Here is a 20,470-nt window from a genome sequence, read left to right as displayed (position 1 = left end):
CAAAATATAATCCAGATGAATTGTCATGGGACAAGTAGTCTAAGGAGAGGATATGAACCTCCTGTCCCTAACCTTATCATAGAAAAGCCATTTGTACTCGAGCTGTTAATCACTTACAGAAAGAGACATGTGGCTGCTCGAGGCTGCCTGATAGTGAATCATCGCCGCTGGATCCTTTGATAGCGCGCCATTTAGTTATTGGATACCAGGGTCCAAAGGCTGAGTTGAACGCGCCTTGATCATTTTTAATGTCACGTTCAAGTCATGCCCTTTGCTGATCTTGTTGATAGTAGTGTGGCATTGAAATTCCACGTCTCGATTTGCACTTTATAAAACGCAACAGTCACGAGCAGTTCGTTCAAAGAGACAACAAGCATCGTGAGTTTCAACAAACATGTTGATGTTGTAAGATCATCAGCTATGTACCTACTGTTTGGTACTGTACCAACCAATAGTGTATCAGTGGAGCTGCTTACCTACTAACCTATACAACCTGTTCAAGTTGTGCATCTGTTATCCATATATTTATGCAACTGTCATCTGACTTGTGCAAAAGACATGATTTCGCGTCATCACTTTAATTGAGAACCCACTAAAAGCGCGTCTCCCGGCCAATACGCGAACTAATGACGCGACGTAAACCTCCAACATTTGTCTCCTCGGCACTTTCACTTCAAATCTGGAGCTGCACAAGCCTAAAAGACGTTCATTATGGCTTCACGACCAGAGTTAAAGGTAACTACAATAATGAACTTTTCTGCGCTGGTTCTCATGCTAACCGTGTCCCCAGCTCGATGACGAGGGCGGTTTCATTCGCTTCTTCAAGTCCTTACCTGACGTTAACCAAGACACAATCCGCATCTTTGATCGAGGCGACTGGTACACTTCCCATGGTCAAGATGCGAACTACATCGCAAAGACTGTAAGTGACTACCAAACTCATATCTCTACCAATTCCAATTCTTTACTCTAGGTCTACAAGACAACTTCTGTTGTACGACAGCTCGGCCGAAACGACCACACCGGACTACCTTCTGTCACCATGACCATGACTGTATTCCGACAATTCCTCCGGGAAGCCCTACTAAAGCTCGGAAAGCGAGTCGAGATTTGGCAGAGCTCTTCTGGTCGTATGAACTGGAAGTGCATCAAGCAAGCGTCGCCAGGCAATCTCCAAGACGTGGAGGACGATTTAGGGGGCCAGATCGAGTCAGCACCTATGATTCTCGCAGTCAAGATCTCAGCAAAGGCTTCCGAAGCTCGTAATGTCGGTGTCTGCTTTGCAGATGCTAGCGTTCGAGAGCTGGGTGTCAGCGAGTTTCTCGACAATGACCTATATTCCAACTTTGAGGCACTCCTTATTCAGCTCGGTGTTCGCGAGTGCCTGGTCCAAGTTGACAAGGGCGACAAGAAGGACGAAAAGGAGAAGGATCCTGAGCTGGCCAAGATAAAAAAGATTATCGACAACTGCGGCGTCGCCATTGCAGAGAGACCAGCTGGCGACTTTGGCATTAGGGATATCGAACAGGACTTGGCACGTCTACTCAAGGATGAACGGTCGGCATCTCTTCTCCCACAGACAGATCTCAAGCTGGCCATGGGATCCGCATCATCTCTCATCAAGTACCTCGGGGTTCTACAAGACCCTTCCAACTTTGGCCAGTATCAATTGTACCAGCACGACCTAGCCCATTTTATGAAGTTGGATGCTGCTGCCCTCAAAGCTCTCAACCTTATGCCAGGCCCACGCGACGGATCCAAGACGATGAGCATCTTTGGTGTTCTTAACCACTGCAAGACACCGGTGGGCAGTCGACTCTTGGCACAATGGTTGAAACAGCCTTTGATGAGCAAGAATGAGATTGAAAAGCGCCAGCAGTTGGTGGAAGCTTTCTATGTCGACACTGAACTTCGCCAAACGTTACAGGAGGAACACCTTCGGTCTATCCCCGACCTTTACAGACTCTCAAAGAGATTCCAACGAGGCAAGGCCAACCTGGAGGATGTCGTCCGCGCATACCAAGTTGTTATACGCCTGCCTGGTTTTATTGGTACGTTTGAGGGTGTCATGGATGAAAACTACAAGGACCCCCTCGACGAGGCTTATACCACCAAGCTTCGCGACCTTTCCGATAGCTTGGGTAAACTCCAGGATATGGTGGAGCAGACGGTCGATCTCGATGCCCTTGATCGCCATGAATACATAATCAAGGCCGACTTCGACAAAAGCTTGCGTATCATTCGCAAGAAGCTTGATCAGCTCGACAAGGATATTCGAGCCGAGTTTACCGCTTCAGCCAAGGACCTAGGCCAAGAAGCCGACAAGAAGATTTTCCTTGAGACCAGCCACAAGGTTCATGGAGTGTGTATGCGTCTTACGCGACAAGAGGCTGGCTGCATCCGAAACAACTCCAAGTACCAGGAGTGTTCGACACAGAAGAACGGTGTCTATTTCACGACCAAGAAGTTGCAAGCCTATCGACGCGAATACGATCAGCTGTCTCAAAATTACAACAGGACGCAAAGCAGCCTTGTCCATGAAGTTGTCCAGGTCGCTTCGTCCTACTGCCCTGTCTTAGAACGTCTTGCTGGTATCCTTGCTCATCTCGACGTGATTGTCTCTCTTGCTCACGCCTCTGTTCACGCCCCTGAGTCGTATGTTCGACCCAAGATCCATGCCCGTGGTGAGGGCCAGACAATCCTTCGCGAAGCTCGTCACCCTTGTATGGAACTTCAAGATGATGTTCAATTCATCACTAACGATGTTGAGCTCACACGTGACAAGTCGTCGTTCCTTATTATCACCGGTCCCAATATGGGCGGTAAGTCAACCTTCATTCGACAAACCGGCGTCATTGCCCTTATGGCCCAGATTGGATGCTTCGTGCCATGTGCAGAGGCCGAGTTGACTATCTACGACTCGATCCTGGCACGCGTGGGTGCCAGCGACTCGCAGCTCAAGGGCGTTTCGACCTTCATGGCCGAAATGCTCGAGACAGCCAATATCCTCAAGTCAGCTACCTCGGAGTCCTTGATCATTATTGACGAACTAGGACGTGGCACATCGACTTATGACGGTTTTGGTTTGGCGTGGGCGATCTCGGAGCACATTGTTAAGGAAATTGGCTGCTCCGCCATGTTTGCTACTCACTTCCACGAACTCACAGCTCTTGCCGACCAGTACCCCCAAGTGCAGAACCTTCATGTAACGGCGCACATCGGCGGTACTGATGCAGCAGCAGCCTCAGAAGCGGATGCCAAACGCGAAGTGACTTTGTTGTACAAGGTGGCACCAGGCGTGTGCGACCAGAGTTTCGGCATCCACGTTGCAGAGCTGGTCCGCTTCCCGGACAAGGTGGTCCGCATGGCCAAGCGCAAGGCAGACGAGCTCGAAGACTTCACCACCAAGCACGATGACCTTGCCTTGCAGTACAGCAAGCAGGACATGGAGGACGGCAGTGCTATGCTGAAGCGAGTTCTGGTGGAGTGGAAGGACAAGGTCAAGGCTGGAGGCATGAGCCGAGAGGAGCAAGTAGCTGCCCTGAAAGAGCTTGTTGGGGCAAACTCAGAGCTTCAGGCGAACCCTTTCTTTCAATCTGTAAAGGCTCTTTAGGTGCCAGGAGATTTTGGTTGTTTTAGAGTGGTAGAGTACGGCGATGGGTTAAACAGATAAAAGGGCGTTTACGGAGTCGGGATTAATTCTGGGAATGCTGAGAGGGCGTTACATAGTCACAGATTATAGTTGCTTTCGAGATATAGCGAATCACAAACTGCGATGCATTAATTAATACTCAGAAGGTACCTCTATTCAGGTTTCTGTCACGTTTTCTTGTTTTTACCTCACTCGAGGTAGGTCCATACCTACGGCGTGACTCATTCCATTGGTCGGTCAACTGCCTGATCCTGTACATAGCCAATCCTTAACTTGAAGTAAGCTTAAACATACACTTTCCATCCTCATCTCGGTCAATCTCCATATTTGACATCGTCAACCATAATCATGTCTTGCATAACCATCCGTCCAGCAACGCACAATGATATTCCCCGAATGATTGAAGTTTTCTTCTCCGCATTCTCTTCCTCCCCTCTTAATGAGCGCTGCTTCCCTCCATCATCACAGGAAGTGCAAACCTGGCAGGAAAATATCATTCAACGGAACATTGACAACAAGGATGACAACTACATGATTGTCGCGGAACAAGACTCCTGTATCCTCGGCTGGGCGCGCTGGGCTCGCAGAGAGCAGCCGATATCTGGCAAGCAGCTCAAGCGCTCTTCGTTCCCGGCTTCGGGGGACCAAGAAACTGCAAGACATTTCTTCCAGGCGAACAACGATGCAGCGATCAAGTACATCGCAGGGGAGAAGCATTGGTTTCTTAGTACGATTGCTGTCGCGAAGGAGGGACAGCGCCGAGGAGTGGGATCCGCGTTGATGAAGTTTGGTGTTGAGAGGGCTGATGAGGAAGGCTGGATGTCATATTTGAACAGCTCCGAAGAGGGTAAGGGATTGTACGAAAAATTCGGGTTCAAGGTAAGTGGAACTAGTGAGTTTGCTGAGCTCGGCATGGTGCAGTATCATATGCGGAGGGAAGCTGTCAGGAGTTGACGTATTATACGTGGTGATTCTTTCAAAGCCATTAGAACTACAGAGCCATAGAGTTTCTTAGAAAAAGGGAAAGAACTAGTAATGACATGATTTCTTGACAACACAACCAAACAACAGCCCAGCAACGCCCACCGTCTTATTTTTTGGTGTTTCTTTCGTCTATTTTCCCGTGAAAACCTCTCTATCCGTGACAAATCTCTAGCAGAGTCAAACACTTCTGCAGCTACATTCTATCGTGAAACTAGGCCTTCGCTGACCTTCTTCCACAGACCATTGCGCTTCCAGGTCCAGTTCTTGAGGAAGGCAGGATCCATTCCTGTCTCAAAAGCCTCGTTGCGAGCCTGGATCTGGGAATTAAGGAGAGCCTGGCGCGCTGAAGCACCACGGTTGCGAAGCTGAGGCATCCAATCGATAGCATCAATAGCCAGACTGAAACGATCTGTCTGGTTGCGGATGGCCAACTCGAGAGGTGTGTCGATGTTGCCCTTCTCCTTGTATCCACGAACGTGCAAGTTACGGCTACCGGGGCGCTTGTATGTCAGGCGGTGCACCATCCATGGGTAGCTGTGGAAGTTAAAGATGACAGGAGTATCGTCAGTGAAGAGGCTGGTCCACTCAGAGTCTGTGAGGCCGTGGGGATGGTCGCTGGGGTGGATCAGCTTGAATAGATCAACTACGTTGACGCAGCGGATCTTGAGGTCGGGGAAGTGCTCAAGCAGGAGATCGATAGCAGCCAGAGACTCGTGAGTGCTAATATCACCGCAAGAAGCCATGACCAGGTCGGGGTTCTGTCCAGCGTCGGTGGAGAACTGGGGCCAAATGCCGATTCCCTTGGTGCAGTGCTCAATGGCAGCATCCATGGGGAGGTACTGAAGATGCTCCTGCTTGTCTGAAACGACAACATTGACATAGTTGACGGAGCGGAGACAGTGGTCCATAACTACAAAAGGTTAGTTGGGGTCAGGCTGCGAAGATATGAAACTGAACATACCAGAAAGCAGACAATTGCCATCAGGAGGAAGGTAGATTCGGACAACCTCGGGACTCTTGTTGGCGACTACGTCAAGGAAACCAGGATCCTGGTGAGTGAAGCCGTTGTGGTCCTGGCGCCAGACGACAGCTGTCAGGAGGATATTGAGAGAAGCGATCTTGGCGCGCCACTCGACTTCGAGACACTTCTCGATCCATTTGCAGTGCTGCGGATATTGTCAGTAAGAACTACAATTATGATTGATTGTACACATACCTGGTTGACCATGGAATCAATGACATGGATGAAGGGCTCGTAGCTGTTGAGAAGTCCATGTCGACCACTCAGGAGGTAACCCTCGAGCCAGCCCTCGCAGTTGTGCTCAGAAAGCATCTCAACAACACGTCCAGCCTTGGCGAGGTTACCGCCGTTAGCATCCTCCTCAAAGTACTCGCCCATCCAGACCTTCTTGCCCGCAGCGTAGACACCACCAAGCTTGTTAGACTCAGTCTCATCGGGACCAAAGAGACGGAAGTTGGTTTGGTTTGTGGCAATGACATCCTTGAGGAATACAGCCATGTTGGTCATGCTAGCATTCATGACATTTCCGGGGCTCTCCACCTTGATGGCATAGTCCCTGAAGTCAGGCATCTTCAAGGGCTTCCTGAGCAGACCACCATTGGCGACGGGGTTAGCGCTCATTCGACGGTTGCCCTTAGGAACAAGGGCACGGATGGATGCAATAGGTGCACCATTCTCATCAAACAGACGCTCAGGCTCATAGCTTCGCATCCAGTCCTCGAGGACCTTGAGATGGGCAGGGTTAGTGGCAGGGTCTGCAATAGGGACCTGGTGAGCTCGCCAGTAACCCTCCAGGTAGTTGTCGTCAACCTTGCGGGGGGCAGTCCATCCCTTGGGACTTCGGAGAACGATCATGGGCCACAGAGGTCGTACTGCCTCACCGGATTCGCGGGCTTCCTTCTGAATCTTTCGAATCTCGTTCACGCAGTGCTCAAGAGTAGCAGCCATTGCCTGATGCATGGACTCAACGTCATCACCTTCAACAAAATATGGCTGCCAACCGTAGCCGATAAAAAGGCACTCAAGTTCTCGGTGAGAGATTCGAGCGAGGACAGTGGGGTTGTTAATCTTGTAACCATTGAGGTGGAGAACAGGTAGAACAGCACCATCAACAATTGGGTTGAGGAACTTGTTGCTGTGCCAGGCAGTAGCAAGAGGGCCAGTTTCGGCTTCACCATCACCAACCATGGTAAGAGCAATCAGATCCGGGTGATCAAAGACAGCACCGAAAGCGTGCGAGACAGAATAACCCAACTCGCCACCCTCGTGGAGGGATCCGGGAGTTTCGGGGGTGGCATGGGAACCGATTCCACCTGGGAATGAGAAGCTCTTGAAGAACTTTTGCATGCCCTCATCGTCGAGAGTCTTGTCAGGATAGACCTCGGTATAGACACCCTCGAGGTAAGACTGAGAAAGGACAGCAGGAGCACCATGTCCAGGGCCAGAGATGAAGAGAGCGTCGAGATCGTGCTTTATGATCAGACGGTTGAAGTGCATATATGTGAAAATCTGGCCAGGAGCCGAGCCAGAGTGGCCTAGCAATCGAAGCTTGAGGTGCTCGGCTTTGAGGGGTTGCCTTAGAAGAGGATTCTCCTTGAGATAAATCATACCCAAGGAGAGGTAGCAGCTGGCTTTGAAAAAGTCATTGTACTGTTGAATTTCCTCTTTGGAGAGAGGCTCGCCCTGGACAGTTGAACGGGCAATGCCAAAGGGCGAGATAGACTTGACCTCTGGCGACATGGGTGAAAGATATTAGGGTGTTTAACAAATGAAGTTGTATGAGAGTTGTGTGTAAGTCTGAACTCTTCGGATGAGAGATGAGAGAAGAAGGACAAAAGGAACCCTATGTGCTGGGCTTCGGGACTTCTTATATGAGACTACTGGAAGGGCTGCCAAGAACTAAGAGAGGCAGAGAACGAGGTATAGAGTATCGAGGGGAGTGTAGTGACAGAATGAAAAGGTGATACCTACCTTGCCTCGCATTCCCCTTCATTGTCTTACCTGTCCTACTGCATACAGTATGGAAAGGGCTTAGTTTGAGGTCTTCGCCGTAACTTGGGTTAGTTGAACCAATGGGTCATCCATGGAGCTAGCTGCCTTACGGAGGCAGGTATGGATAGACAGCCGTTGACGAGATCAGCAGAGGTCACAGCATGGTAATCATCCAATTGGGATGAGGGAAAGAAAGAATAAGTTTCTGCATGGCTGAGGGCGTGGGCGTAAACCATCTATCACAACGGATGGCATGGCATGGCACATAGTAACCGTAACTGGGTGGCTTAGACGTAGACACAGAACAACACCTTAGAGATGGGCAAGATAGTGGCGAGCGTGGGGGACGTTCCGCTGTCCATTTCCTCAAACGGCGTATGAAGCGGATGAGAACCAGGAAGGCGGACCGGACAAGAAAAATCACGGGAATGGGTTGCACAGCGAAGTGGTCTGCGATATCAGTTGGGCAATGGGAAAACGGCCTAGATAGCAGGCCATACTATGCCATGCCTAGCTTGCATGTTGGTGCATAGCCATTGACAGCCACCCATCCTTGAATTGATATTAACCAAGAAGGAATAGAAGGTGGATAGCTCTGGCACGTTTTGGAGCACCGGCTGGCGGCGATGGTTGTCGAGGAAAAGTGGTCTGATGTATCTTGACAATATTTCTTGCAACCACCTGCAGGTATAGCATGGCTAGGGGCCACCTCCCTGTGTGAGTAGACATATATGTACAGGTAGGTATGAAAGTAAGTGCCTTGATCAAATTATTGTTCGAGGTAATCACTACCAAAGTCAATCGTAAACGGGAAATAATATCCATTCGTCGTAGCTCCATCAGAATGCGGCTGGAAAATGTAAGATCCAAGGCTCGCTGTCTCGTTGACAAGTACGTACGAATACAGTAACAATATCGACCGCTGCTAGCATTTGATTCGCGGGGATAAATTGACGTCTTTGAAACAAACCTGCCAAGGGAGGTGGCATGTTGCCTAGTCGGGCCTTATTTCTTGCTTGACGGGTGGCATAATCAATAGGTAAGATGACCGAAACTCTAGGTTCAAGCTCACAGCATCCGTATAAATTTGATCTTTGACATCTGACAAGCAGGGGACAAAGTTCGAATATGGGGAGCTTTCATTGGGGCCCCGGAGGGGGGGAGAATTAGAAATTGACAGGGGAGAGAGAATAAAGACAAGGATGATGATGTATGTACTAACATAGTAGAGGGAAAATCATTCAGTGGAAGGACCCGGCCGCTAGCGGAGTCCCGCTTACGGTTTACACGGCTGCTCCTGCCGCAAGTACAAATGGTTGGCCATAAAGTACCTTTCCCAAGTATGTTTCTATTGTGGGCAAGAAGTACCTGGTCCTTCCTGCCAAGTCTTGACTGTGGCTGATCCGGGCAACATCTGATGTTAAAGACTCTGGACCTACGCAATGTCATGATACCTTTATCCTAGCTTCGATTTCAAGAAAATTGTCCTCCCTTAGTTACTCTCATGATAGCATCCAATCTCATCCCGGAATGTCTAGATGGTCGGGAGAAACTCACCCGACATACCGTATCGGTGGTATGAAATGTAGTCAAATCTGGCCGTCTACCAGCCGATTGGGTTCAGATGACCGAAGAGCTGGTAAACTCTTGAAAGACTCCTTTTTTTCGTCGTATGCTTTATGATTTTTGATAATTCATGCACTTTTTGGGTCTTTTGTACTACCTACCAATTGCAACGTAGGGATGCATATGTTGCGCCGCTGCTTCGTCACCTTCTCTTCTCTTCAGCCTTTCCCTTCAACTCAAAACGACCCCAACAAGCGGCCTGGCCGAGTTTGTTGCATAATTTGGGTCAATCAACCCCCCCTGGGCTTCTGAGGTCATATCGAAATGCTCCCGCATTATTCTCTGTCTCTTTCGGCCTCATTGTGGTCAATCGCTACTCCATGTTTCTCTCATCCCTCCTCCAATCGATCCACAAAGACATCTTTCAATCCTGAGATTTCTGGGGAAAGATGGGATAATATGATACAATATGCCATCTCCACCTGTCTTGTTGCGAAGCCGCTATTTCTCTTGACCAGTCAACCAATCTTGTCTTTGTCTTCTCCAGACACGCCCTTCAAGCAAGGGTGCTGATTGCTCGCTGAGGAGAAGGAGGGGACCTTTTGGGGGTTTTTTTGACTCGACTTGCCTTTCTCTTTTTATCCGACGTGGCCGAGCATACACAGAGTTACTCTACTGATAACCGTATAGTTCCATGGACCCCATGCACCACACCCGCTTTGCCCTGATCTGATATTACGTCTCTCGCAAAAGCGATTCGCAGAGGATGGTGGGAAAGACTTCGAACCCACGATTCACCGACCCATCGAGGGAACCTCGGCCAGTCTCAGTTCGAAAACACGATGCCGTCTTATTGACTAATCTGAGCATTGGCTAAGGAATGGGAATAGCTTGGGTTGAGATGGGAGCTGTTTTGAGCAACAAGCTACCCCTCATTTTTCTCCTGTCCCGTCTTCCCAAGACAAAAGCCTCCCATTCCCGCCAGATCCGATCTTTGTCTTGGTTCAGCCACCAACCAACCTTAAAGAATAATGGAGATTGGGAAATGATCTCACGGTCATGGATAACTGCTTGGAATCCCGTGTTGGCCGGGTTTATCCCGCCTCCATGGTTCCGAGGGTTGTGTTGCGTAGGGCGTGCAGAAATCAATACCAAACTTGGTGTAGAACACGGTTGGCCGCGGTATACAACAGCAACATCATAACGCATCAGGTCGTTGGATCAAAACAAGGGCTGAGTGGGAGCGGTCTTGATTACGCGGACCCCCGAAACCATCGAGGCGCTGATCTCGCCTGTTGACGATGTCTTTGCTGAGTTTGTTCAGACTTGGGGATGGCAAGGTTCCAGGACCCTTGTTCATTGTCCCTGTAAAGCGTTAGAGTTTGATATGATCTGATGTGATCTGAGCCCGTTGGCCTTGAACGTGGGTATTACTTGCAATAACCGAATTCACATAATCTCCATCATCTTGAGTGTTTGTATAATCGAAAACATGAATATATATCAGTGATGCTTGCCAATATGATAATAGGATTAGAATCACATGCTTTTTCATGTCAGTTGCATTTATTGATAGAGACCAGTCTGAGACTAAAATTATTTTAGTAGTGGTGACGAGTATTCGCCCATCTACCCTATTCCCAGCTATACTCGAGCGCCTATCATTAGCAAGGCAATCAATGCACGTTGCTAGACATCTATCAGTTTTCATCTACCGCAAATAAGGTATTTATATATAGATATATATATTAAAAAAGAAATTTTATCTTGATTTATCTAAATTCTGAGGACACTTGTTTGTTCACTATGTAACCTTGAGCACTAGTTACAGCATATACCATTTAGTTACTACATAGGGATGTAGAAGTGGCACGATCACTACCAGGATAGTCGTCATACCCAAACGTTCTAAAAAACCACAAGGTCGAATGAAATGGGTTCTTTCTCCCTCTCTCAAAACAAGACCGCACGTTATCATAAACATATTGGATTCAACCTCCTCCAATGAATGGCCTGCCGAAGCCTGACGTAACGTAACGTGCCCCCGCGCCATTAGTTTAGTAGGTTCGACTTATACTAACCACCCTTCACCCTCTTTTTTATCGCTTCTCTACCTACCTACTTTAGATGTGTAAATATCATCTGTGAACCTAGATTCTTTATACAAAAAAAGAAACGCAAATCATCATAGCAATTTGAAGCAAACAAATACTCACGATGAACCCAATCGTTGATATTGCCCATCGCCCCGAGACACCAAAACCAGAGCGGCCTGTTATCCCAAATGAGCCAGACGTTGGCGATGGCGATGGAACTACCGACTATCTGAAGTGAATACAACAAGATGTGATTGAACTTTGGGGAATTTTTCTTTCTTTTATGGTAGGTCTTATGATGGGAAGAAAACTCTCAAACTGATCAGAGATGATTAGAATGCACCAAATTGATGAAATGCTGTCTCTCCTTCAAAGGCGTTTTGGGCGTGAAAGGCGGGGAAACGAACACTCATCATTTTCACTGAACAAGACTGTATCGACTTGACGTTTGTATTTTGTCTCTCTCTTTTGGGATATTATCTTGGATGTGGGAATTTCCGAAGTATAAGATTGATTTTATCAAGCGAAGGGGAAATTTGTTATTCGCATCCAGGTTGAGTTATCGTTAACTACCTACGGGCGCAAGTATTATATTGCAGGTTACTGGTATAAATTGTAACGACGATCGGCTTTTGAATATTGACAAATATTTATTTCTCATAAGAAACGGATCGAGGTAATAGATACACATATGCAATATTCCTACTCTTGTCACAGCGCACTGAACCGTGATCGTGAAGCCACTGTCAGAAATACTGGTACAGTATCCTGCGCCTGTACTCTAGACTACGTCATTCAGTTTAACCTCATCTCTGATCGTATCAAACCTATCGTCAACAACCTTCACCCCAACACACAAGAATACTCCTATTTATAAAACCAGACGCATCAGTAGAACCTTGGAATAGTACTCACCTTTACTTTACCATCACAGATATTAGACTCAAACGCCGTTTCGTCAGCAAATCATGAGCGAAGCATCAAACCAACCTCAACGGGCAAACTCCCTCACTCCTGAGATGATCGAGTTCGCAAGCAAAATGTACGACGCTTCCAGAAAAGGCGACGTGGCTACTTTCGAACAGGCTCTTCCTGCAGGTCTGCCCCCAAATCTCACAAACGACAAGGGCGATACTCTGGTATGATGCTCAAGCATCTCTCCATCATCAATGTCAGGAAACTTTCATACTGACAGTAAAAGCTCATGCTCGCGGCTTATCATGGCCACGCAGGTCTGGTCAAGATTCTCATTCAACATGGCGCTGACCCTAATCGCTTAAATGACCGAGGTCAAAGTCCTCTTGCAGGCGCAGTCTTTAAGAAGGAAGATGCCGTGATCCAAGTGAGTACACTTCCCAACATGCCTCCTGCCCAGTGCACAGAATGGGGTCTTGAGATTTAGTGCACTGACCACGCTATTGCGGAAGGAATTGCTTGATGGTGGTGCAGACCCTGAGTACGGTCAGCCAAGTGCTTCAGAGTGTATCACGATGTTTAAGCAGGAAGACACGTGGAAAGCCAAGTTTGATGCTGCGCCTGGAAAAGGACAAGCAGAAAAGATACGGAGAGCAGAGAAAAAAGATTAAATCAATAGATTTAGTGCCAAGAACGGAAATCTTTGACAATTGACATGAGATCAAGTGTTTTCATATATCCCCAAGTTGTCAACTCGTGTGAGATACGGAGAGAAAGAATGAATGACAAGACAAGAATATGGGTCGATGTATCTTATGAATCCTTCATGACTGCTACCTACCTACCTACCTATTGTTTAATCGTTTATTGTTCTTCCTCAGTTGAATCACTTACACCTTCCCATTGAATACTGCTCCTACCAACTCTTGAATACCTTAGTACCTAGAGAATCAAGCTTGCCACCCGCTGTTCAATCCTACCTACCTGACAATGGATGCATACCTACCTTTGTTAGGCATAATGTTACATTCTCATAGAAATACGAGAAATAACATTGCATTACCAACTATACACATTCCGTGCAAACACGCATAGCGTTCGTCTATTCTTTGCCATCGTTTATCAAGACATCTATCATGGCCGACAACATCCCTTGCCTGTTTCCTCCAAATGTTTTAATGTCCGCTGCCGAAGAGCTGCATGGAAACATAAACGAGCAAGCACAACCTGACTTGCAACAAAGGTTTCGAAATATCGCCAATCGGCCGAGTGTTCTGCCCACAATGGAGGCAAGCGTTAGACCCAACACTCCTGATATGTACAACTTGCCCCCTTCGGTCACTCCTCAACCCGCTGTTTATCCGACAAACAAGCACCTCGATCGAGTCATCTGTTATGAATTCGGATCCCCGACGCCTCTCAAGAAAGCCAAAATGAAAGAGGAAGAAGAAAGGCAACAACCTCTCAAGCATCCCGGGTTACAGCCCAAACTACTACCCAAGCCAGACAACACCGACTCTCGGTCCGTACATCTAAAGCGCCCTCAGCTTGCCAAAATATAGTGTCAGAAAAGGCAGCTTCCGATCTTGGATACCAGACTGAACCCAAACCGACGGCGTTAGAGGTTGTGGCCTTACTGAAAGGTTCTCTAGCGAGTAGGAAAACTTGAGAATAGAAATCGCACTGGTCCAAAGCAAGACCCAGCTGATGATATTACTCTAGGCAATAAAAAGTCAATAGCCCAGCCGAGGTATTATTACATTTGATTCACTTCACAACGAGTATCAAGAAAAAGTCATTACCATCCAATCATCCGTTTCATTTAGCCCATCCTATCTACCGTATAAACAAATAACGCCGGTCAGCTTGGAAGCTGTAATCCTACAATGCGCCGTCGCTCTCGTACTTCAGAAGCGTATGATCCCAAAAACCACCACTAATACATACAAAAGAAGAACGTTGAGGATACCCAATCCGCCTTATATCAAACCAGTATATCAGAAACTAGCTTATTTGAATGACTTGATCCTGTGATACAACGCTGTGTCATAAAATTGGTAATTGGGGTCGAGTTCGCAGAACGGGTGCTGCGAGAGGAGCACATCTGCCGTAGGACGATCGAACGGGTTTCTGTCTACTTGTTAGTGTTGCGCAGAAAGTCGCGATTGCAAGACAACTTACACTTGGAAACAATCCATCATAAAAGCCACGGCCAACGGGCCAAGGGTATCCTGGATGTCCTCAGGGATGGGAGGTCTTTCACCGTTGGCGATCTTGTAGATAGCGCCGACAGCCTCCTCCTTAGCCCAAGGGCGTTTGCCAGCAAACATCTCCAGAACCACGCAGCCCAAGCTCCAAATATCTACCTTGGCACTGTAACCTTCGCCCTGGGACCGAATCACTTCGGGTGCCATCCAAAAGACCGAGCCTTGCATTGAGTTGGTCTTATCATTGCCGTAGATGTTGTCTGTCTTCTTGGAAATACCGAAATCGCTGATCTTGCAAGTACCGTCCAGATCGAGCAGGATGTTATCAGCCTTGAGATCACGGTGTAGAATGCCCTCTCTGTGCAGGTAAGCAAGACCTGAGAGCGTTTGTCGCGTCAGTGAAGAGACTACAGACTCTTCGAACTTGCCGTGCTTTCGCAGACAAGATCCGATGCTACCACCGGAAATGTACTCAAGGAAGATGCTGATGCTGGTTTCCTTTCGCTCGCAACCCAGGTACTGCACGATGTTGATATGGTCTAGATGCTGCATAGTGTCGATCTCTTGATCGAGAGCGGCAACAAGCTCCTTCATCTTGTTCTTGTCTCCGCCAGCAGCCTTGGGGTTGACTTCAACCTCCTTCACGGCCAAAAACTCTCCGGTAGTGGCATTCATACCGAGGTAGACACGGCCATAAGTACCCTTGCCGATAAGCTGACCCTTGAACCACCTAAATGTCGTCTGTCGCTTCGGTACTGTGTCTTGGGGAATTTGGGGCATGACAACACTACCACGCCTGTCTGGTCGAATTTGCACAATGTTGGCGTTGAACATTTTGGTACTCTTTCGGCGCATGATGTTCGTGGCTGCCGTCTGTCCTTGATTGGTTGAATTGGTTCGCTTGTTGGCTTCGTGAGCACCACGAGCAACTTCACGGATGGATTTCATTCGACCAAGGCCACCTGAGCGTCGAATACTCCTCTGGGCCACAGAAGTTGGTCGCTGTTGATCAAGAGCTTTTAGGGTTGATTCATCGGAACCAAGAGTATCGTTTTCGTTGTAGAGAGACGGCTGACGAGTTGGAGGGATGGCTGGCGGTGCTTGTTGAGGGTAACTCGAGACTGCTGTTTGTGGTGGTGCGTTTTGAGCTAGTTGATCAATATTCGTCTCTGAACTCTCGGCAATCGGAGATGGTGGCATTCCACTCTCGCCAGGCTCATCAAGAACAGGTTGGTCAAGATCCAAGTTGGGGAAGAAGTCGTCGAGATTGTTGATAAGGGCGTCCGTGGGGGGTCGGTTAGCCCAGACATCCTTCTCAATGAACGATTTTCGTCGACCAAGCCCTCCCTTCTCTTCGGGCTCCCATGTGTCAGAGCGGGGAGTTGTCGGTTTCTGCCGACCCGAGTCCTCGTTACTGTCTGGGGTCACGCCGCTGCCAAAGGATTTGGGCGATTTAAAGGCAACCGATAGGCCCTTTCTCGATCGCTCTGTATTTACGTGAAGACTGGGACGTTTGCCATGGCCATTTGCATCCACGTTCGCAGCAGCAGCTTTGCCCTTGTTTCGATTAGCAATGGGAATGGCGAACAGCCCATCATCAGAGTCATCATCACTGTCATCGTCAGCTGGTGGGGCTGGGGCTGGCTTCGAGAAGTGCACATCCGAGTCTTCAAACTCGGGCTCTGGACCATGGGAAGCACGCCGATGGGTAGGTGATTGTTGATTCGGGGGGAACGAAGTCCGTGGGCGACTCGAGTTGGGGCTCATCTCTGCTGGAGACGCTGCCCGGGGGACTGTTGCATTAAACTTAGCATCTACTGTAGGGCTAGGACTGAGTAGAAATGATGAATCGCTGGGCGAGTAATCTGGCACAATGAAACCCAGGTTCTTCTTGTTCCAGGTTACGTTACCCGTTGTCGATTTTGATGATGACGTCGTACTAGGACTGCCTCGACCTTGAGAGGGTTCAACGGTAGAGAAGGTATCCTTACCTCCAGGAATCGAATTTGTTGATGATCGAGAGGGGGATGAGGCACGACCGTTCTTGGCGGATTGTCCGATGGCACTCAAATTTCTGCCCATGCCTGCGAGGGCGGCCCCAATGCCAGGCGCTGGTGGTGCTTGCTTGTTGGCTTTCTTTGACTTCTCCGTCATCTCGTTCTCCGGATATCGTTTTGACGGATAACCCTCCAGACTACTGCTGGATGTTCGCATGCTTGCTCCAGTCTTTCGGCTCAGTGAGTTGGCCTTGATTAATGTCGCCGAGGGGTCAGTGGGTGGTGCCGGAGGTCGTCTTTGGGGGAAGAGTGGTTCGGGTCGCTTGTCCTCATACGGCGACTCGCGAGGTTGATCGAAATCAACATTTCGACCCACGATGCCAGGTCCGAGTGTCTCTGAAGGACTACCCTTCATTGCTGCCTGCTTCCTCTTGGCTAGATACTCTTGCTGTTTTCTTTCCATTTCAGCTCTGTATTGTTTTGCCTCTCGCGCCACCTTGTCCTCATTCTTTTCATCTATCAATGTGTTGGACCACGATGTCGGAGGCGATGAGCTAGACCGCTGTCTGCTACTCTGTTGAGCATCGTCAACGGTCATTTTGGGTGAAAGGTAACCAGGAGATACGATTACGGGGACGTCAGCCTTGATAGAGAGGCTAGATATGGGAGCAACCCCTGGAGGTGTCACAAAGAACTTGAGTGTCCCAAGAGGATCGCCCTTCGCTCGCCGCACGGTCACCAGGCTCGGGTCATCCAGAGGATCCATGTGTTCGAATTTGCCCGCTTCAGTGAGGTAGATGTGTGAGTTTTCGTAGTCACCCAAGCCCAGGTGCATGCATATTACTTGGCGAACTTCTGTTGCGGTCTCTGCTTCAGTGATGTCACACATTCGATAGTTCCAGTAGTCCATCGTGGCGAGGACATAGGTCCGTACGGGACTAATTTTCTTTGATCGCATGTTCAGAGTATTGCCGTTCCTGTCGTCGCCTAATGTCGAGCCAGAGAGGTCAAGATTGGTATCGCTGCCATTGCTTCCTCGGACACCCAAACCCACAATAGGTCGGATAGATCCGTGTGGAGACGTCGGAGAAGCTTCCATCTCTTCAGGAGACGGGTATGCACCGTCATCTTTTGTTTGCCTCTTTTTCCTAGACAGGAAACTTAAGAAGCTCTTGGAGTCTTTAGCTGAAGAGGGAGTCTCTCCGCCTGCTGATCTATCACCTCCATCAGATGGAGAGTGCCGTGATCGCGCATCGTGGTTGCGGCCATGGACAATGTCTCCGAGGTTCATATTTCGATTGAGTAACGAGGCGGCATCCGATGGTACACCTGATCCATAAATGGCTGCGTTGGAGGCTACTGAATCCAGACTACTTCTAGAACGATGGCCAGCTTTGATTGCGCTAGGAGACTGAGCGATAGTGGGCGTAGTAGTATACATCGCTGGAGGGATGCCTGGGCTGCCAGTAGGGCTTGCTGAGTGGACAGCGGGGGCTCGGAATGTGGCCTCACTAGACTCACTGACGTTGGGACTATGGCGGCGTGCTCCATCCGTATCAACATGCTTGAGGATATTGCGGTGGTTAGACTCGGAACTAACGTTGGATGCGCTGATGCTGTTTGGCAGTGTGGTGGACCTTGTTTGAGAGAATCTACGACTGCTGAAGCCAGGACCAGGGGCAGTAAGGGGTGTCTAACAAATGTCAGTAAAAGTCCATGGACGATATCAATTCGGGGTTAACAAACATTAGGCGAGTCCATGGGATCAGTTCCAGCGCTTGGTAGGTTATTCCCATGCCCGCCGTTGAGCGATTCTTTCCGGCCGTGAGCCGTTGAAACTTTAGACACATCAGCGGGTCGACCGGTCACAATACTTCGGATTAGCCTTCGCATTCGCTTTCCTTCCTCTCGCTCTCGTGGTTGATCCCAGCCAGTTCGACTATTGGTACACTCCTGTGCAAGCCTGGGATACACCTGTTGATGCATCATACCAAAGTTACCACGTCCGCCGTGGCCACTGCCGAGCTCAAGAAATTGAGCTCCGTGAAGATTGAGGGCCTTGAAAGTTTCCTGCCAATCTTTGGAGAACTGATTCTGGGCCAACCAAAGCAGCACTTTGTCGAGGGGCCACTGAGCAGCGATTTCTGGAGGGATCGAGCCGGGAGGGGTGGGGTTTGAGGAATTGGAGGTACCGCGCGGCTGGGCGTTATTGGCAGTATAGAGACGTTCTCTCGTAGCCTCGTCCATGGGAGTTGTGGCATTTGTGTCAGTTCCGCTTTGCGGTGTTGTCACTGGCCGTAGTGTCTGCGAGTTGACAGTCAGGGTTGGGTCTTCCAGTCCAAAGGCGGGGATACCAACTCCCTCTCCGTACGTGTCGCCCTGCGGTATGTAGGTCGCACTCATGGCCTCATTCGGCGGGGGAGGTGGAGGGATAGAGACTGTTTGCCCTGCGGCGATCTGGGCGTGTAACTTTGGGTTGTACGGCTGGTGCTGGCTGCTGGGCGGCGGCGGGGGGATGTTGAATCCTGACCGGCTGTCGTACATGCGCCCAAAAGCACCGTGCCACGGAGGTTGCTGGCCGAGGGCACTCGCCGGAGGCGGACCGGGAGGTGGGGGGAGCGAGACGCCGTTTGATCCCGGGGCGGTATTATATCTTGGAAGCGGCGGCGGCGGAGGCAGGTTCATCATGTTAGGCATATGGCCGGTATTTGGACCTCCCATTGGGGGCGGCGGCGGCGGAGGGACCTGGTAGGGTCTCGTGGGATCGGTGCCCGAGACATGTCTCTGGTTTGCCTGATACATGATGGACGGCGCGGGGGGCAACCCGCCTCGAGGAACAAAGTGGGCAGAGTTGTTGTCGACAGCAGACGGCGGCAAGGTGTGTTGTCGAAGGAGAGAATTAGGTGTATGCGATGGAGACGTAGAAGCAGAAACAACAGCAGCACTGGCGCTAGTGGTGGAAGCCCTTGGACGTAAGCTCGAAGCAGATGAGACAGGGTGGATGCGGAGGAACTGTGCCTGCTCGGCGGTCGCTATGTCGGAGGAGGATGGACCCAGGGGCCGGGGTCGAGATTGAGTGTGCGTTGTTGCAGCAGTGTTAGCAGTCGATGGGCGCGGATGCGCATGCGCGGGAGGATAAGAAAAAGACGATGGCCCCGTCGAGGAGGAGGAGGACGACAGGGCATAGGCTGGAGGTAGGTCGTGGTTGTTTGAAGTTGAAGTCCCGTCGACAAGGGCCAGGTCCTGAAGACTGGGTCTCGAAGAGGAACGGAACTTGGCGGTTGTAAGAGCCTGGGCCTTTGCTTGAGCTTGGCCGTGAAGAGATGCGTTGGTGATCTCTGGACTTGTTGAAGTTACGGTGTTTGTGATGGACTCTTGAGGTTGAGATTGAGATTGAGATTGAGATTGAGACCGAAAACCCTGAGCCTGAACCTGAACCTGAGCCTGCTGTTGCGCCTGGGCCAAAGCTGCTGGTGGCAGGTCGAAATTGGCAGCGGGACGGTTAGCCCGTCGCAAGCTGTCGCTACCCTTCATGGTTTGTATCTGCGGTGGAGTAACATGTCGAGGTGGGCCGTCTTAACAGGGGTTCTGGGGGCCTGGGGGGGCAGACCAGGCCAATCTAGGATAGAGTAGGATGCTGAGATGTCAGGGATTATTGAGTGGAGGATGTGAATAGCAGATGGACGACTGTGGGTGGATGGAGACAAGCTGACAGTTGTGATGTATGGAGGAGGAGTGGATGGGATAAGTTTGAGTGAGAATGAGAAGATAGACGACACGTGAAATGGATGATGGGATTTTACTTGAACAAAGGGACCAAAAATACCTACGACTAGACTAATGCTGTAATGTAACCCGTAAGGCCCTATCTACTTATGGACCGTGAGCTTTGTCCTAAGCCGTTTAGCTATAGTAAAGAGACGGATAACTCTGTTTTCTCCTCACATTCTCCCATCGAGAAAACAGACGAAGCCACAGCCATTGCTCTGCCACTGCGCCCGTGTCCTCCTTGAGCGTTTTCAGCCTTCAGCTAAAGGGCG

General features: G+C 49.6%; 6 protein-coding genes across 6 annotated transcripts; 4 read left to right on the top strand and 2 right to left on the bottom strand.

The window, feature by feature from the left end:
• Positions 1-711: 711 nt before the first annotated feature.
• MSH2 (MutS-like protein) lies at positions 712-3,613 on the top strand (the record flags this gene model as incomplete). The annotated part of the gene is made up of 3 exons (XM_044853752.1): positions 712-735; positions 791-922; positions 974-3,613. 3 exons carry the CDS (start codon positions 712-714, stop codon positions 3,611-3,613), a joined length of 2,796 nt encoding a protein of 931 aa, XP_044706422.1.
• Positions 3,614-4,000: 387 nt separating this feature from the next.
• FPOAC1_009324 (uncharacterized protein) lies at positions 4,001-4,606 on the top strand (the record flags this gene model as incomplete). The annotated part of the gene is made up of 1 exon (XM_044853751.1): positions 4,001-4,606. One exon carries the CDS (start codon positions 4,001-4,003, stop codon positions 4,604-4,606), a length of 606 nt encoding a protein of 201 aa, XP_044706421.1.
• A 230-nt stretch (positions 4,607-4,836) lies between these two features.
• Positions 4,837-7,397, bottom strand: FPOAC1_009323 (uncharacterized protein; the record flags this gene model as incomplete). The annotated part of the gene is made up of 3 exons (XM_044853750.1): positions 4,837-5,546; positions 5,598-5,802; positions 5,853-7,397. The coding sequence occupies 3 exons, from the start codon at positions 7,395-7,397 to the stop codon at positions 4,837-4,839; spliced, it is 2,460 nt and encodes an 819-aa protein (XP_044706420.1).
• Positions 7,398-12,279: 4,882 nt separating this feature from the next.
• On the top strand, positions 12,280-12,897 carry FPOAC1_009322 (uncharacterized protein; the record flags this gene model as incomplete). The annotated part of the gene is made up of 3 exons (XM_044853749.1): positions 12,280-12,450; positions 12,513-12,653; positions 12,739-12,897. 3 exons carry the CDS (start codon positions 12,280-12,282, stop codon positions 12,895-12,897), a joined length of 471 nt encoding a protein of 156 aa, XP_044706419.1.
• A 465-nt stretch (positions 12,898-13,362) lies between these two features.
• On the top strand, positions 13,363-13,788 carry FPOAC1_009321 (uncharacterized protein; the record flags this gene model as incomplete). Its single annotated transcript, XM_044853748.1, has 1 exon — positions 13,363-13,788. The coding sequence occupies one exon, from the start codon at positions 13,363-13,365 to the stop codon at positions 13,786-13,788; it is 426 nt and encodes a 141-aa protein (XP_044706418.1).
• A 447-nt stretch (positions 13,789-14,235) lies between these two features.
• Positions 14,236-19,964, bottom strand: FPOAC1_009320 (uncharacterized protein; the record flags this gene model as incomplete). Its single annotated transcript, XM_044853747.1, has 4 exons — positions 14,236-14,356; positions 14,408-16,226; positions 16,425-18,123; positions 18,177-19,964. 4 exons carry the CDS (start codon positions 19,962-19,964, stop codon positions 14,236-14,238), a joined length of 5,427 nt encoding a protein of 1,808 aa, XP_044706417.1.
• Between the last annotated feature and the right edge of the window lie 506 nt (positions 19,965-20,470).

This window comes from Fusarium poae, chromosome 3 (assembly GCF_019609905.1).
Source record: "Fusarium poae strain DAOMC 252244 chromosome 3, whole genome shotgun sequence".
In the NCBI taxonomy this organism is placed as follows: Eukaryota; Fungi; Ascomycota; class Sordariomycetes; order Hypocreales; family Nectriaceae; genus Fusarium; species Fusarium poae.
This window is presented reverse-complemented; position numbering and strand designations above follow the sequence as displayed.